This window comes from Oscarella lobularis, chromosome 14, assembly GCF_947507565.1.
Source record: "Oscarella lobularis chromosome 14, ooOscLobu1.1, whole genome shotgun sequence".
NCBI classification, from domain to species: domain Eukaryota; kingdom Metazoa; phylum Porifera; class Homoscleromorpha; order Homosclerophorida; family Oscarellidae; genus Oscarella; species Oscarella lobularis.
The window spans coordinates 1,644,271-1,661,953 of NC_089188.1; the positions used below are offsets into that span (position 1 = coordinate 1,644,271).

At 37.7% G+C, this 17,683-nt stretch overlaps 1 protein-coding gene and 1 long non-coding RNA gene across 2 annotated transcripts; one reads left to right on the top strand and one right to left on the bottom strand.

Moving 5' to 3' along the window:
- Positions 1-13,800: 13,800 nt before the first annotated feature.
- Positions 13,801-17,041, top strand: LOC136195107 (ATP-dependent RNA helicase DDX3Y-like). The gene is made up of 17 exons (XM_065984373.1): positions 13,801-13,954; positions 14,012-14,078; positions 14,158-14,238; positions 14,300-14,366; positions 14,424-14,521; positions 14,699-14,759; positions 14,820-14,919; positions 14,968-15,012; positions 15,056-15,146; positions 15,221-15,396; positions 15,448-15,608; positions 15,662-15,806; positions 15,861-16,005; positions 16,067-16,248; positions 16,315-16,432; positions 16,498-16,657; positions 16,720-17,041. Exons 1-17 carry the CDS (start codon positions 13,913-13,915, stop codon positions 16,895-16,897), a joined length of 1,917 nt encoding a protein of 638 aa, XP_065840445.1. The 5' UTR covers positions 13,801-13,912; the 3' UTR covers positions 16,898-17,041.
- LOC136195109 (uncharacterized) lies at positions 16,941-17,652 on the bottom strand. Its single transcript, XR_010671798.1, has 3 exons — positions 17,466-17,652; positions 17,205-17,411; positions 16,941-17,157 (listed from the first exon to the last, which is right to left on the bottom strand). It is a non-coding gene; the product is annotated as an uncharacterized lncRNA (long non-coding RNA).
- Positions 17,653-17,683: the final 31 nt, after the last annotated feature.

Here is a 17,683-nt window from a genome sequence, read left to right on the forward strand (position 1 = left end):
ACAGAAAACAGAAAACATATTGAGTACCTACAACAGAAAACAGAAAACATATTGAGTACGTTCAACAGAAAACATATTGAATACGTTTAACAGAAAACATAATGAGTACCTTCAACAGAAAACATATTGAGAACCTTCAACAGAAAACGTAATGAGTACCTTCAACAGAAAACATATTGAATACGTTCAACAGAAAACATAACGAGTACCTTCAACAGAAAACATAATGAGTACCTTCAACAGAAAACATATTGAGTACCTTCAACAGAAAACAGAAAACATATTGAGTACAGTACCTTCAACAGAAAAATATTGAGTACCTTCAACAGAAAACATATTGAGTACGTTCAACAGAAAACATATTGAGTACGTTCAACAGAAAACATAATGAGTACCTTCAACAGAAAACAGAAAACATATTGAGTACCTACAACAGAAAACAGAAAACATATTGAGTACGTTTAACAGAAAACATAATGAGTACCTTCAACAGAAAACATATTGAGTACGTTCAACAGAAAACATATTGAATACGTTCAACAGAAAACATAATGAGTACCTTCAACAGAAAACAGAAAACATATTGAGTACCTACAACAGAAAACAGAAAACATATTGAGTACGTTCAACAGAAAACATATTGAATACGTTTAACAGAAAACATAATGAGTACCTTCAACAGAAAACATATTGAGTACCTTCAACAGAAAACGTAATGAGTACCTTCAACAGAAAACATATTGAATACGTTCAACAGAAAACATAATGAGTACCTTCAACAGAAAACATAATGAGTACCTTCAACAGAAAACATATTGAGTACCTTCAACAGAAAACCGAAAACATATTGAGTACAGTACCTTCAACAGAAAAATATTGAGTACCTTCAACAGAAAACATATTGAGTACGTTCAACGGAAAACATATTGAGTACGTTCAACAGAAAACATAATGAGTACCTTCAACAGAAAACAGAAAACATATTGAGTACCTACAACAGAAAACAGAAAACATATTGAGTACGTTCAACAGAAAACATATTGAATACGTTTAACAGAAAACATAATGAGTACCTTCAACAGAAAACATATTGAGTACCTTCAACAGAAAACGTAATGAGTACCTTCAACAGAAAACATATTGAGTACCTTCAACAGAAAACAGAAAACATGTTGAGTACGTTTAACAGAAAACATAATGAGTACCTTCAACAGAAAACATATTGAGTACGTTCAACAGAAAACAGAAAACAGATTGAGACCTACAACAGAAAACAGAAAACATTGAGTACCTACAACAGAAAAAGAAAACAGATTGAGTACACTGTACCTACAACAGAAAACATATTGAGTACCTTCAACAGAAAACAGAAAACATATTGAGTACAGTACCTTCAACCGAAAACGTAATGAGTACCTTCAACAGAAAACGTAATGAGTACCTTCAACAAAAAACGTATTGAGTACCTACAACAGAAAACAGAAAACATATTGAGTACGTTCAACAGAAAACATATTGAATACGTTCAACAGAAAACATATTGAGTACCTTCAACAGAAAACGTAATGAGTACCTTCAACAGAAAACGTATTGAGTACCTACAACAGAAAACAGAAAACATATTGAGTACGTTCAACAGAAAACATATTGAATACGTTCAACAGAAAACATAATCAGTACCTTCAACAGAAAACATATTGAGTACCTTCAACAGAAAACCGAAAACATATTGAGTACAGTACCTTCAACAGAAAAATATTGAGTACCTTCAACAGAAAACATATTGAGTACGTTCAACAGAAAACATATTGAGTACGTTCAACAGAAAACATAATGAGTACCTTCAACAGAAAACAGAAAACATATTGAGTACCTACAACAGAAAACAGAAAACATATTGAGTACGTTCAACAGAAAACATATTGAATACGTTTAACAGAAAACATAATGAGTACCTCCAACAGAAAAACATATTGAGTACCTTCAACAGAAAACGTAATGAGTACCTTCAACAGAAAACATATTGAATACGTTCAACAGAAAACATAATGAGTACCTTCAACAGAAAACATATTGAGTACCTTCAACAGAAAACAGAAAACATATTGAGTACAGTACCTTCAACAGAAAAATATTGAGTACCTTCAACAGAAAACATATTGAGTACGTTCAACAGAAAACATATTGAATACGTTCAACAGAAAACATAATCAGTACCTTCAACAGAAAACATATTGAGTACCTTCAACAGAAAACCGAAAACATATTGAGTACAGTACCTTCAACAGAAAAATATTGAGTACCTTCAACAGAAAACATATTGAGTACGTTCAACAGAAAACATATTGAGTACGTTCAACAGAAAACATAATGAGTACCTTCAACAGAAAACAGAAAACATATTGAGTACCTACAACAGAAAACAGAAAACATATTGAGTACGTTCAACAGAAAACATATTGAATACGTTTAACAGAAAACATAATGAGTACCTTCAACAGAAAACATATTGAGTACCTTCAACAGAAAACGTAATTAGTACCTTCAACAGAAAACATATTGAATACGTTCAACAGAAAACATAATGAGTACCTTCAACAGAAAACATAATGAGTACCTTCAACAGAAAACATATTGAGTACCTTCAACAGAAAACAGCAAACATATTGAATACGTTCAACAGAAAACATAATGAGTACCTTCAACAGAAAACATAATGAGTACCTTCAACAGAAAACATATTGAGTACCTTCAACAGAAAACATATTGAGTACCTTGAACAGAAAACAGAAAACATATTGAGTACAGTACCTTCAACAGAAAACGTAATGAGTACCTTCAACAGAAAACGTAATGAGTACCTTCAACAAAAAACGTATTGAGTACCTACAACAGAAAACAGAAAACATATTGAGTACGTTCAACAGAAAACATATTGAATACGTTCAACAGAAAACATATTGAGTACCTTCAACAGAAAACGTAATGAGTACCTTCAACAGAAAACGTATTGAGTACCTACAACAGAAAACAGAAAACATATTGAGTACCATCAACAGAAAACATATTGAATACGTTCAACAGAAAACATAATGAGTACCTTCAACAGAAAACATAATGAGTACCTTCAACAGAAAACATATTGAGTACCTTCAACAGAAAACAGAAAACATATTGAGTACAGTACCTTCAACAGAAAAATATTGAGTACCTTCAACAGAAAACATATTGAGTACGTTCAACAGAAAACATATTGAGTACGTTCAACAGAAAACATAATGAGTACCTTCAACAGAAAACAGAAAACATATTGAGTACCTACAACAGAAAACAGATAACATATTGAGTACGTTCAACAGAAAACATATTGAATACGTTTAACAGAAAACATAATGAGTACCTTCAACAGAAAACATATTGAGTACCTTCAACAGAAAACGTAATGAGTACCTTCAACAGAAAACATATTGAATACGTTCAACAGAAAACATAATGAGTACCTTTAACAGAAAAAATAATGAGTACCTTCAACAGAAAACACATTGAGTACCTTCAACAGAAAACAGAAAACATATTGAGTACAGTACCTTCAACAGAAAAATATTGAGTACCTTCAACAGAAAACATATTGAGTACGTTCAACAGAAAACATATTGAGTACGTTCAACAGAAAACATAATGAGTACCTTCAACAGAAAACAGAAAACATATTGAGTACCTACAACAGAAAACAGAAAACATATTGAGTACGTTCAACAGAAAACATATTGAATACGTTTAACAGAAAACATAATGAGTACCTTCAACAGAAAACATATTGAGTACCTTCAACAGAAAACGTAATGAGTACCTTCAACAGAAAACATATTGAGTACCTTCAACAGAAAACAGAAAACATGTTGAGTACGTTTAACAGAAAACATAATGAGTACCTTCAACAGAAAACATATTGAGTACGTTCAACAGAAAACAGAAAACAGATTGAGACCTACAACAGATAACAGAAAACATTGAGTACCTACAACAGAAAAAGAAAACAGATTGAGTACACTGTACCTACAACAAAAAACAGATTGAGTACTTTCAACAGAAAACATAATGAGTACCTTCAACAGAAAACATATTGAGTACCTTCAACAGAAAACAGAAAACATATTGAGTACAGTACCTTCAACAGAAAAATATTGAGTACCTTCAACAGAAAACATATTGAGTACGTTCAACAGAAAACATATTGAGTACGTTCAACAGAAAACACATTGAGTACCTACAACAGAAAACATATTGAGTACCTTCAACAGAAAACACATTGAGTACCTTCAACAGAAAACACATTGAGTACCTACAACAGAAAACACATTGAGTACCTTCAACAGAAAAACCAATTGAGTACCTACAACAGAAAACACATTGAGTACCTACAACAGAAGACACATTGAGTACCTTCAACAGAAAACACATTCAGTACCTTCAACAGAAAACACATTCAGTACCTTGAACAGAAGACACATTGAGTACCTTCAACAGAAAACACATTGAGTACCTACAACAGAAAACACATTCAGTACCTTCAACAGAAAACTCATTCAGTACCTTCAACAGAAAACACATTGAGTGCCTACAACAGAAAACACATTCAGTACCTTCAACAGAAAACACATTGAGTACCTACAACAGAAAACACATTCAGTACCTTCAACAGAAAACACATTCAGTACCTTCAACAGAAAACACATTGAGTACCTACAACAAAAAACACATTCAGTACCTTCAACAGAAAACACATTGAGAACGTTCAACAGAAAACATATTGAACACGTTTAACAGAAAACATAATGAGTACCTTCAACAGAAAACATATTGAGTACCTTCAACAGAAAACGTAATGAGTACCTTCAACAGAAAACAGAAAACATATTGAGTACCTACAACAGAAAACAGAAAACATATTGAGTACGTTCAACAGAAAACATATTGATTACCTTCAACAGAAAACATATTGAGTACGTTCAACAGAAAACATATTGAGTACGTTCAACAGAAAACATAATGAGTACCTTCAACAGAAAACATAATGAGTATCTTCAACAGAAAACATATTGAGTACCTTCAACAGAAAACAGAAAACATATTGAGTACCTACAACAGAAAACAGAAAACATATTGAGTACGTTCAACAGAAAACATATTGAATACGTTTAACAGAAAACATAATGAGTACCTTCAACAGAAAACATTGAGTACCTTCAACAGAAAACGTAATGAGTACCTTCAACGGAAAACAGAAAACATGTTGAGTACGTTTAACAGAAAACATAATGAGTACCTTCAACAGAAAACATAATGAGTACCTTCAACAGAAAACATATTGAGTACCTTCAACAGAAAACGTAATGAGTACCTTCAACAGAAAACGTTTTGAGTACCTACAACAGAAAACATATTGAGTACCTTCAACAGAAAACATATTGAGAACCTTCAACAGAAAACAGTAAAAATATTGAATACGTTCAACAGAAAACATATTGAATACGTTCAACAGAAAACATAATGAGTACCTTCAACAGAAAACAGAAAACATATTGAGTACCTACAACAGAAAACAGAAAACATATTGAGTACGTTCAACAGAAAACATATTGAATACGTTTAACAGAAAACATAATAAGTACCTTCAACAGAAAACATATTGAGTACCTTCAACAGAAAACGTAATGAGTACCTTCAACAGAAAACATATTGAGTACCTTCAACAGAAAACAGAAAACATGTTGAGTACGTTTAACAGAAAACATAATGAGTACCTTCAACAGAAAACATATTGAGTACGTTCAACAGAAAACAGAAAACAGATTGAGACCTACAACAGAAAACAGAAAACATTGAGTACCTACAACAGAAAAAGAAAACAGATTGAGTACACTGTACCTACAACAGAAAACAGATTGAGTACTTTCAACAGAAAACATAATGAGTACCTTCAACAGAAAACATATTGAGTACCTTCAACAGAAAACAGAAAACATATTGAGTACAGTACCTTCAACAGAAAAATATTGAGTACCTTCAACAGAAAACATATTGAGTACGTTCAACAGAAAACATATTGAGTACGTTCAACAGAAAACACATTGAGTACCTACAAGAGAAAACATATTGAGTACCTTCAACAGAAAACACATTGAGTACCTTCAACAGAAAACACATTGAGTACCTACAACAGAAAACACATTGAGTACCTTCAACAGAAAACACATTGAGTACCTACAACAGAAAACACATTGAGTACCTACAACAGAAAACACATTGAGTATCTTCAACAGAAAACACATTCAGTACCTTCAACAGAAAACACATTCAGTACCTTCAACAGAAGACACATTGAGTACCTTCAACAGAAAACACATTGAGTACCTACAACAGAAAACACATTCAGTACCTTCAACAGAAAACACATTCAGTACCTTCAACAGAAAACACATTGAGTGCCTACAACAGAAAACACATTCAGTACCTTCAACAGAAAACACATTGAGTACCTACAACAGAAAACACATTCAGTACCTTCAACAGAAAACACATTCAGTATCTTCAACAGAAAACACATTGAGTACCTACAACAGAAAACACATTCAGTACCTTCAACAGAAAACACATTGAGAACGTTCAACAGAAAACATATTGAGTACCTTCAACAGAAAACAGAAAACATATTGAGTACCTACAACAGAAAACAGAAAACATATTGAGTACGTTCAACAGAAAACATATTGAGTACCTTCAACAGAAAACATATTGAGTACCTTCAACAGAAAACATAATGAGTATCTTCAACAGAAAACATATTGAGTACCTTCAACAGAAAACATATTGAGTACCTTCAACAGAAAACAGAAAACATATTGAGTACCTACAACAGAAAACAGAAAACATGTTGAGTACGTTCAACAGAAAACATATTGAATACGTTTAACAGAAAACATAATGAGTACCTTCAACAGAAAACATTGAGTACCTTCAACAGAAAACGTAATGAGTACCTTCAACGGAAAACAGAAAACATGTTGAGTACGTTTAACAGAAAACATAATGAGTACCTTCAACAGAAAACATAATGAGTACCTTCAACAGAAAACATATTGAGTACCTTCAACAGAAAACGTAATTAGTACCTTCAACAGAAAACGTATTGAGTACCTACAACAGAAAACGTATTGAGTACCTTCAACAGAAAACATATTGAGTACCTTCAACAGAAAACAGTAAAAATATTGAATACGTTCAACAGAAAACATATTGAATACGTTTAACAGAAAACATAATGAGTACCTTCAACAGAAAACATAATGAGTACCTTCAACAGAAAACATATTGAGTACCTTCAACAGAAAACGTAATGAGTACCTTCAACAGAAAACGTAATGAGTACCTTCAACAGAAAACGTATTGAGTACCTATAACAGAAAACAGAAAACATATTGAGTACGTTCAACAGAAAACATATTGAATACGTTCAACAGAAAACATATTGAGTACCTTCAACAGAAAACGTAATGAGTACCTTCAACAGAAAACGTTTTGAGTACCTACAACAGAAAACACATTTAGTACCTTCAACAGAAAACACATTGAGTACCTACAACAGAAAACATATTGAGTACCTACAACAGAAAACACATTGAGTACCTACAACAGAAAACACATTGAGTACCTTCAACAGAAAACACATTCAGTACCTTCAACAGAAAACACATTCAGTGCCTTCAACAGAAAACATATTGAGTACCTACAACAGAAAACACATTGAGTACCTACAACATAAAACATATTCAGTACCTTCAACAGAAAGCACATTCAGTACCTACAACAGAAAACACATTCAGTACCTTCAACAGAAAACACATTGAGTACCTACAACAGAAAACATATTGAGTACCTACAACAGAAAACACATTGAGTACCTTCAACAGAAAACACATTGAGTACCTACAACAGAAAACACATTGAGTACCTACAACAGAAAACATATTGAGTAACTTCAACAGAAAACACATTCAGTGCCTACAACAGAAAACACATTGAGTACCTTCAACAGAAAACACATTGAGTACCTACAACAGAAAACACATTCAGTACCTTCAACAGAAAACATATTGAGTAACTTCAACAGAAAACACATTGAGTACCTACAACAGAAAACACATTGAGTACCTACAACAGAAAACATATTGAGTAACTTCAACAGAAAACACATTCAGTACCTACAACAGAAAACATATTGAGTACCTTCAACAGAAAACACATTGAGTACCTACAACAGAAAACACATTGAGTACCTTCAACAGAAAACACATTCAGTACCTTCAACAGAAAACACATTGAGTACCTAAAACAGAAAACATATTGAGTACCTTCAACAGAAAACACATTGAGTACCTACAACAGAAAACACATTCAGTACCTTCAACAGAAAACACATTCAGTACCTTCAACAGAAAACACATTCAGTACCTTCAACAGAAAACACATTGAGTACCTACAACAGAAAACACATTCAGTACCTTCAACAGAAAACACATTCAGTACCTTCAACAGAAAACACATTGAGTACCTACAACAGAAAACACATTCAGTACCTTCAACAGAAAACACATTGAGTACCTACAACAGAAAACATATTGAGTACCTACAACAGAAAACACATTGAGTACTTTCAACAGAAAACACATTGAGTACCTACAACAGAAAACACATTGAGTACCTTCAACAGAAAACACATTCAGTACATTCAACAGAAAATATATTGAGTAACTTCAACAGAAAACACATTCAGTACCTACAACAGAAAACACATTGAGTACCTTCAACAGAAAACACATTCAGTACCTTCAACAGAATACACATTGAGTACCTAAAACAGAAAACATACAACAGAAAACACATTGAGTACCTACAACAGAAAACACATTGAGTACCTACAACAGAAAACATATTGAGTAACTTCAACAGAAAACACATTCAGTACCTACAACAGAAAACATATTAAGTACCTTCAACAGAAAACACATTGAGTACCTACAACAGAAAACACATTGAGTACCTTCAACAGAAAACACATTCAGTACCTTCAACAGAAAACACATTGAGTACCTAAAACAGAAAACATATTGAGTACCTACAACAGAAAACACATTGAGTACCTACAACAGAAAACATATTGAGTACCTCAAACAGAAAACATATTGAGTACCTACAACAGAAAACATATTGAATACGTTTAACAGAAAACATAATGAGTACCTTCAACAGAAAACATATTGAGTACCTTCAACAGAAAACATATTGAGTACCTTCAACAGAAAACAGCAAACATATTGAATACGTTCAACAGAAAACATATTGAATACGTTTAACAGAAAACATAATGAGTACCTTCAACAGAAAACATAATGAGTACCTTCAACAGAAAACATATTGAGTACCTTCAACAGAAAACGTAATGAGTACCTTCAACAGAAAACGTAATGAGTACCTTCAACAAAAAACGTATTGAGTACCTACAACAGAAAACAGAAAACATATTGAGTACGTTCAACAGAAAACATATTGAATACGTTCAACAGAAAACATATTGAGTACCTTCAACAGAAAACGTAATGAGTACCTTCAACAGAAAACGTATTGAGTACCTACAACAGAAAACAGAAAACGTATTGAGTACGTTCAACAGAAAACATATTGAATACGTTCAACAGAAAACATAATGAGTACCTTCAACAGAAAACATAATGAGTACCTTCAACAGAAAACATATTGAGTACCTTCAACAGAAAATAGAAAACATATTGAGTACAGTACCTTCAACAGAAAAATATTGAGTACCTTCAACAGAAAACATATTGAGTACGTTCAACAGAAAACATATTGAGTACGTTCAACAGAAAACATAATGAGTACCTTCAACAGAAAACAGAAAACATATTGAGTACCTACAACAGAAAACAGAAAACATATTGAGTACGTTCAACAGAAAACATATTGAATACGTTTAACAGAAAACATATTGAGTACGTTCAACAGAAAACATAATGAGTACCTTCAACAGAAAACACATTCAGTACCTTCAACAGTAAACACATTGAGTACCTACAACAGAAAACACATTCAGTACCTTCAACAGAAAACACATTCAGTACCTTCAACAGAAAACACATTGAGTACCTACAACAGAAAACACATTGAGTACCTACAACAGAAAACACATTCAGTACCTTCAACAGAAAACACATTCAGTACCTTCAACAGAAAACACATTGAGTACCTTCAACAGAAAACACATTGAGTACCTACAACAGAAAACACATTGAGTACCTACAACAGAAAACACATTGAGTACCTACAACAGAAAACATATTGAGTACCTTCAACAGAAAACACATTGAGTACCTAAAACAGAAAACATATTGAGTACCTACAACAGAAAACACATTGAGTACCTACAACAGAAAACATATTGAGTACCTACAACAGAAAACACATTGAGTACCTACAACGGAAAACACATTGAGTACCTTCAACAGAAAACACATTGAGTACCTACAACAGAAAACACATTCAGTACCTTCAACAGAAAGCACATTCAGTACCTACAACAGAAAACACATTTAGTACCTTCAACAGAAAACACATTGAGTACCTACAACAGAAAACACATTGAGTACCTACAACAGAAAACACATTGAGTACCTACAACAGAAAACACATTGAGTACCTTCAACAGAAAACACATTCAGTACCTTCAACAGAAAACACATTCAGTGCCTTCAACAGAAAACTTATTGAGTACCTACAACAGAAAACACATTGAGTACCTACAACAGAAAACATATTCAGTACCTTCAACAGAAAGCACATTCAGTACCTACAACAGAAAACACATTCAGTACCTTCAACAGAAAACACATTGAGTACCTACAATAGAAAACATATTGAGTACCTACAACAGAAAACATATTGAGTAACTTCAACAGAAAACACATTCAGTACCTACAACAGAAAACACATTCAGTACCTTCAACAGAAAACACATTGAGTACCTACAACAGAAAACATATTGAGTACCTACAACAGAAAACACATTGAGTACCTTCAAGAGAAAACACATTGAGTACCTACAACAGAAAACACATTGAGTACCTACAACCGAAAACATATTGAGTAACTTCAACAGAAAACACATTCAGTGCCTACAACAGAAAACACATTGAGTACCTTCAACAGAAAACACATTGAGTACCTACAACAGAAAACACATTCAGTACCTTCAACAGAAAACATATTGAGTAACTTCAACAGAAAACACATTGAGTACCTACAACAGAAAACACATTGAGTACCTACAACAGAAAACATATTGAGTAACTTCAACAGAAAACACATTCAGTACCTACAACAGAAAACATATTGAGTACCTTCAACAGAAAACACATTGAGTACCTACAACAGAAAACACATTCAGTACCTTCAACAGAAAACACATTGAGTACCTAAAACAGAAAACATATTGAGTACCTTCAACAGAAAACACATTGAGTACCTACAACAGAAAACACATTCAGTACCTTCAACAGAAAACACATTCAGTACCTTCAACAGAAAACACATTGAGTACCTACAACAGAAAACACATTCAGTACCTTCAACAGAAAACACATTGAGTACCTACAACAGAAAACACATTCAGTACCTTCAACAGAAAACACATTCAGTACCTTCAACAGAAAACACATTGAGTACCTACAACAGAAAACACATTGAGTACCTACAACACCAAACGCATTCAGTACCTTCAACAGAAAACACATTGAGTACTTTCAACAGAAAACACATTGAGTACCTACAACAGAAAACATATTGAGTACCTACAACAGAAAACACATTGAGTACTTTCAACAGAAAACACATTGAGTACCTACAACAGAAAACACATTCAGTACCTTCAACAGAAAACACATTCAGTACCTTCAACAGAAAACATATTGAGTAACTTCAACAGAAAACACATTCAGTACCTAGAACAGAAAACACATTGAGTACCTTCAACAGAAAACACATTCAGTACCTTCAACAGAAAACACATTGAGTACCTAAAACAGAAAACATATTGAGTACCTACAACAGAAAACACATTGAGTACCTACAACAGAAAACACATTGAGTACCTACAACAGAAAACATATTGAGTAACTTCAACAGAAAACACATTCAGTACCTACAACAGAAAACATATTGAGTACCTTCAACAGAAAACACATTGAGTACCTACAACAGAAAACACATTGAGTACCTTCAACAGAAAACACATTCAGTACCTTCAACAGAAAACACATTGAGTACCTAAAACAGAAAACATATTGAGTACCTACAACAGAAAACACATTGAGTACCTACAACAGAAAACATATTGAGTACCTAAAACAGAAAACATATTGAGTACCTACAACAGAAAACACATTGAGTACCTTCAACAGAAAACACATTGAGTACCTGCAACAGAAAACACATTCAGTACCTTCAACAGAAAACACATTCAGTACCTTCAACAGAAAACACATTGTGTACCTACAACAGAAAACACATTCAGTACCTTCAACAGAAAACACATTGAGTACCTACAACAGAAAACATATTGAGTACCTACAACAGAAAACACATTGAGTACTTTCAACAGAAAACACATATTGCAGTTCACTTGCGTGGCAGCTTTAAATGATGGGAAGATAAACGATGTGCCGATTTTGAAAAGACAAAATCGTTAAACTCATCTTTGCTGCGAAATAGAATTAGGTTAATTTGCCCGGTTGCGGCTCTTGGACAAGGACCGGTCTATTCACAGCTGCAAAGCGGCTCCGGTCTATTAGTAGCGCTGGAAACGAGAGAGGTTATTTCGCATCTTCAGTAGGCTGGACCATATGCAACAGCTAAACGCGCGACTACTGCGCAGATTGATCTGAGCAGTGAATTGACCGACGCGACTACTGCTGCTGCTGTTTCTTCTGCTGCTGCATGCAGCGATTAGCCCGGTTGGAGCAGCTGTGAATAGATCGTGACCGTCTGCTTCTGCTGCGATGGGACCGCGCGATTGGGTAGAGGAGCGGTTTACTTATATGCCGAGGCCCGCTACTGAAGCTTTTTTAGTGGGCAAGGACTATCATGTACAGCAGTTACGAATGACTTACGACCGGATTCAGCGCAGCTGCAAATTACCAAGGATCGGCTGCTGTACATGGACCCGACCGATTACCGAATGTCCAAATAGATGACAAAATAGTTACGATATGTTAATCGGGCGCCTCCAAACAAACCAAGTTGGTTTACAGCGTAGGAAATGACCAGAGTATACAGCCTGAGATTTCTCCTTGAATAGCTTTTGCGGCTGTAAATGAGCTTCGACAAGAAACTGCAGCTGTATTCCAATAAGCTAACGCGGGTAAAAAAGCCGTAGCTAGCCCACGTAGGTCGAATTGCAGCGGCGCTTAAGAGACCCGATTCGTGCATTAGAGATATAGCGTTAGAGATATATAGCAGAATAGAGTCGTAACGGTCGCAGAAAAACCGGCCTATCAGCGAGCGGCACTGCGGGTTGACAACACGCTGTAAAATGCCGTTAGAATATTGCAAGAAACGGCCGAATAAGCATAATTTCATATGCGCTCATGTCTGAATACAAACGCCTAAACAACCCGTTCGATGAACGGGTAAATCAGCTAGTACGTATTTATTTTTGTTGCACGTGCGACAACAAGGGCACGACGTGACGACGAACTTCCCGTATTTTCCTGTGGTGAAAGAAAAGGGAAAAACAGACAGCGTTTCGCGCAGAAGACAAGAAAACGGATTGTTCTACACAGTTATGAGTTATGGATATAGGCAGGAAACAAGTCTAGATCGGCAGGTATGGGGCCCCCTTCCTTTCGCTCCTCCTCTTTCTTTATCGTTTCTCCGTCGTCAGTTTGCTGGCCTCGGCTTGGAATCGGTCCCCGCTGGCAGCAGTTCGGGCCGCGGAAACACAGGACGCAGTAAGACGCCTTCCGAGTCGAAAAAAAGATGGCGCTGCTATGGCACGTGTACCCACCTCTTTCTTTCTTTCTCACCCAGCGAAATACGTTCCCCCGCACGCGCGCGATCGTCCCCCAAGGGCAGAGACGGCCGATCGCTCGTATCGCAAGGACTTTCGAGGTAAAAGAGCGCAGAGACGACGAAAAAATAGAAGCGATGATCTCATTCCACTCTGACTCAGACGATCGCGGTCGTGGGCGTTCCTTTGGCGCTGGTGGATACGATAGGGGCTTCGGTGGAAGCTCCAGGTACGTGAAACGGGTCGTTTTTTTTTTGTCGTGAAGAAGCGTTTTTTTTTTGTTTAGATACGATAGAAGTGGAGGCGGATTTCGTCGTGGAAGTCAGGACGGATTTGGTAGACGTGGTAGTTACGATGACGATGGAGGCGGGGCACGCTTCAGAGGTACATTTTTGTGCGCTTGGCAACACTTTCTGAGTGCCCTGGGAGAACCAGGATTTATTCTCTTTTGGTTTGTGTGGACTCTAGCCAATGGCTTTCTATATTCTGGGCCCTTTAGTGGTGCAGGGGGATGCATGATGGGAGCGCCGATAATGACCGTACTATTGGTGGTGTGATTAGATTTTGAGTCTGAGCGAGAAGACTGGAGCAAGCCTCTGCCGAGAAACGAAAGAATTGAACGGTAGAGGGGAGGAGGAGAGCTGGCCTTCGTTAAATGCATTATGGTTTGTTTGTTGCTAAGGGAGCTGTTCAGTGGAACGAACACGGGTATCAATTTTGACAAATACGACGATGTCAACGTGGAGGCGAGTGGCAAGGATTGCCCAGAGGGAATTGGCGATGTAAAGAACGCGAAACGTCTTACGTAAAAAAATCATTGAATCGTTTAGTTCTCTGACATCGACCTGGGAGAAATCATCCAAGGCAACATTCAAGTACGTAAAGGAGCCCATAGAATCGTTTTTATTGTTTGTTTAGCTCTGCCATTACGACAAACCGACTCCAGTTCAAAAGTTTGCTATTCCTATCATAGCCGGAAAGAGGGATCTAATGGCTTGTGCCCAGACAGGTTATTATATTAATTTAAAAAATCGGATCAGTTCTATCTCATACGCACGTGTCTTTTTTTTTCTTTGTATCCAGGTTCCGGTAAGACGGCGGCATTCCTCGTTCCAGTTCTCAATCAGATCTACGAATGGGGTCCCGTGAATCACACGGAAATGACTCACAAGTACGGTCGTCGCAAGCAATTTCCGATTGCCCTTATTCTGGCCCCGACCCGAGAACTTGCAATCCAAATTTACGATGAAGCAAGAAAGGTGAGAAAAGAAGCTGCTCTCTGCAGCATTGCTCATTTCTCTCGCTCGCAGTTTGCTTATCGTTCTCACGTTCGCACGTGCGTCGTTTACGGCGGCGCAGACATTGGAACTCAGCTGAGAGATCTCGATCGGGGTTGCCATCTGTTGGTCGCTACGCCCGGTCGTCTCGTCGACGTGATGGAGCGCGGTCGCGTTGGATTGGACGTCTGCAGGTCAATAGTTTTGTTTCTTTTTGTCGGAACTTGCTGATTGCGGGCGCGCGTAGATTCCTTGTTTTGGATGAAGCAGATCGCATGCTCGACATGGGGTTCGAGCCGCAGATACGACGCATCGTCGATCAAGACACGATGCCAAAACGAGGCGAAAGGCAAACTCTCATGTTCAGCGCCACGTTTCCCAAAGAGATACAGGTGACAAAAAAAAACGCCGAGTTTTAACGTTGGGTAGGCGACCAATGCTCTCAGATGTTGGCGACTGATTTCCTCGACAACTACATCTTTCTCGCCGTCGGAAAAGTGGGCGCTCCCTGCGAGAATGTCACGCAGAAGGTCATTTGGGTCGACGAGGAGGACAAACGCTCCTTCCTACTCGACTTGCTCGGCGCCACAGGTGCTGGTCACCTTTACATGGACGATATGAAGCACTAGCGCGTGGACCTTTCTTTCTCCAGGACCCGAGAGCTTGACTCTGGTTTTCGTGGAGACGAAAAAGGGAGCGGACGCTTTGGAGGATTACCTGTACGGCGAAGGATATCCGGCCACTTCGATTCACGGAGATCGTTCTCAGCGGGAAAGAGAGGAAGCGCTGAGGTCGTTCAAAGCCGGAAGGACTCCAATACTTGTTGCTACAGCTGTGAGTGAGATGGGGAAGATTAGCATTTAGCATTTAGTTCTATTTACTCTCTCTGTGTCGTCCTAGGTTGCTGCAAGGGGTTTGGATATTTCAAATGTGAAACACGTGATAAATTTTGATTTGCCCAGTGATATTGATGAGTATGTGCATCGCATTGGACGAACTGGCAGGGTCGGGAATTTGGGTACGCTACTACTGTACTGTTTTATAGAGATAAAATAATAGGATAATTCCTGCCGCCGACTTTAGGCCTTGCAACGTCTTTTTTCAATGACAAAAATAGAAATATTATAAAGGAGTTGACTCTCCTATTGGGAGACGCTCACCAGGAAGTTCCGGTCTGGCTGAGCGAGATTGCCAATGAAAGTGGTCGAAGCCGAGGATACGGCGGCGGACGAGGCGGTAGAAGGTGAAAAAGAAACGCGACCCCAAACAGGCTTTTTTTGATGAGGTTTTGTTTGTCTACTACAGAGGGTATGGCGGTGGATTTGGCGGCCGCGATTATAGGCAGTCGTACCATCGCAATCCGGGCGGATCGTCTGGAGGCTGGGGAGGACGAGGTGGAGGAAGTGGCGGGGGATACGGCCGCTCGGGTGGCTCTGGAGGCGGTGGAAGACACGGCTCCAGCTCTAGCAGTTGGTGGGATTGACGTGTCTCACTCACTCGAATGGAACTTCAAAAAACGTGTTGATGATGACAAATGATGATAATTTCTGCACCTGTAATTTGTTTCCTTTTTTTTTCGTTGTCTTTTTAGACTGTATATCAGGAGAGTAAGTCCCTGATTTCGGCATTGTCTGGCGCACAGAAATCAATCGCTTTCCTGCCTCGGTTGTCTTGAACGTCCTTAGAACGAGGACTCGTATCCACGAGAAGTCGAATCACGCGACAGTGGCCTCCGCTCGCTGCCTAGCAACAAGCATTGCCTCTCCAGGTAAGGTGTATCTGTCTCTTACTTTATGTAGTGACGTTTGTCCGTCGCTGTCTTGCGCGAGAACGTTGGCTTTGTATTTTAGCAGCAATTCGACGACGTTTGCGTGACCGCAAAAGGAGGCTCGGTGAAGAGGAGTCGATGCCCCGGATGGTGTTTTGGCATCGCAAAGCGCGCCTCTTCTCAGAAGCAATTCGCATACGAGCGCGTGCCCATTTCGACTGCCGTAGTGCTAAGAAGCAAGATACAAGTCGAAAGATATCGTGCAGTCGCGCGAAGGGCGTACGAGAGCTGTGTATCCTGCCGAATCGCGTTGATTTGGATCGACGCCGCGATTTAGGAGCGTTTCCGCGCGTTCTAGCTCGCCATCTCTCGCCGCTGACCAAATTCCGCGTTCAAAATCTATTTCATCGAGCGTCTGGGTGCAAGGAGTCGAATGGAGAGCTCCACAAGGACAAGAATCGTCGAGGTGAGTGGTCATATCTTTTTAGCGCGCGTCGCTCT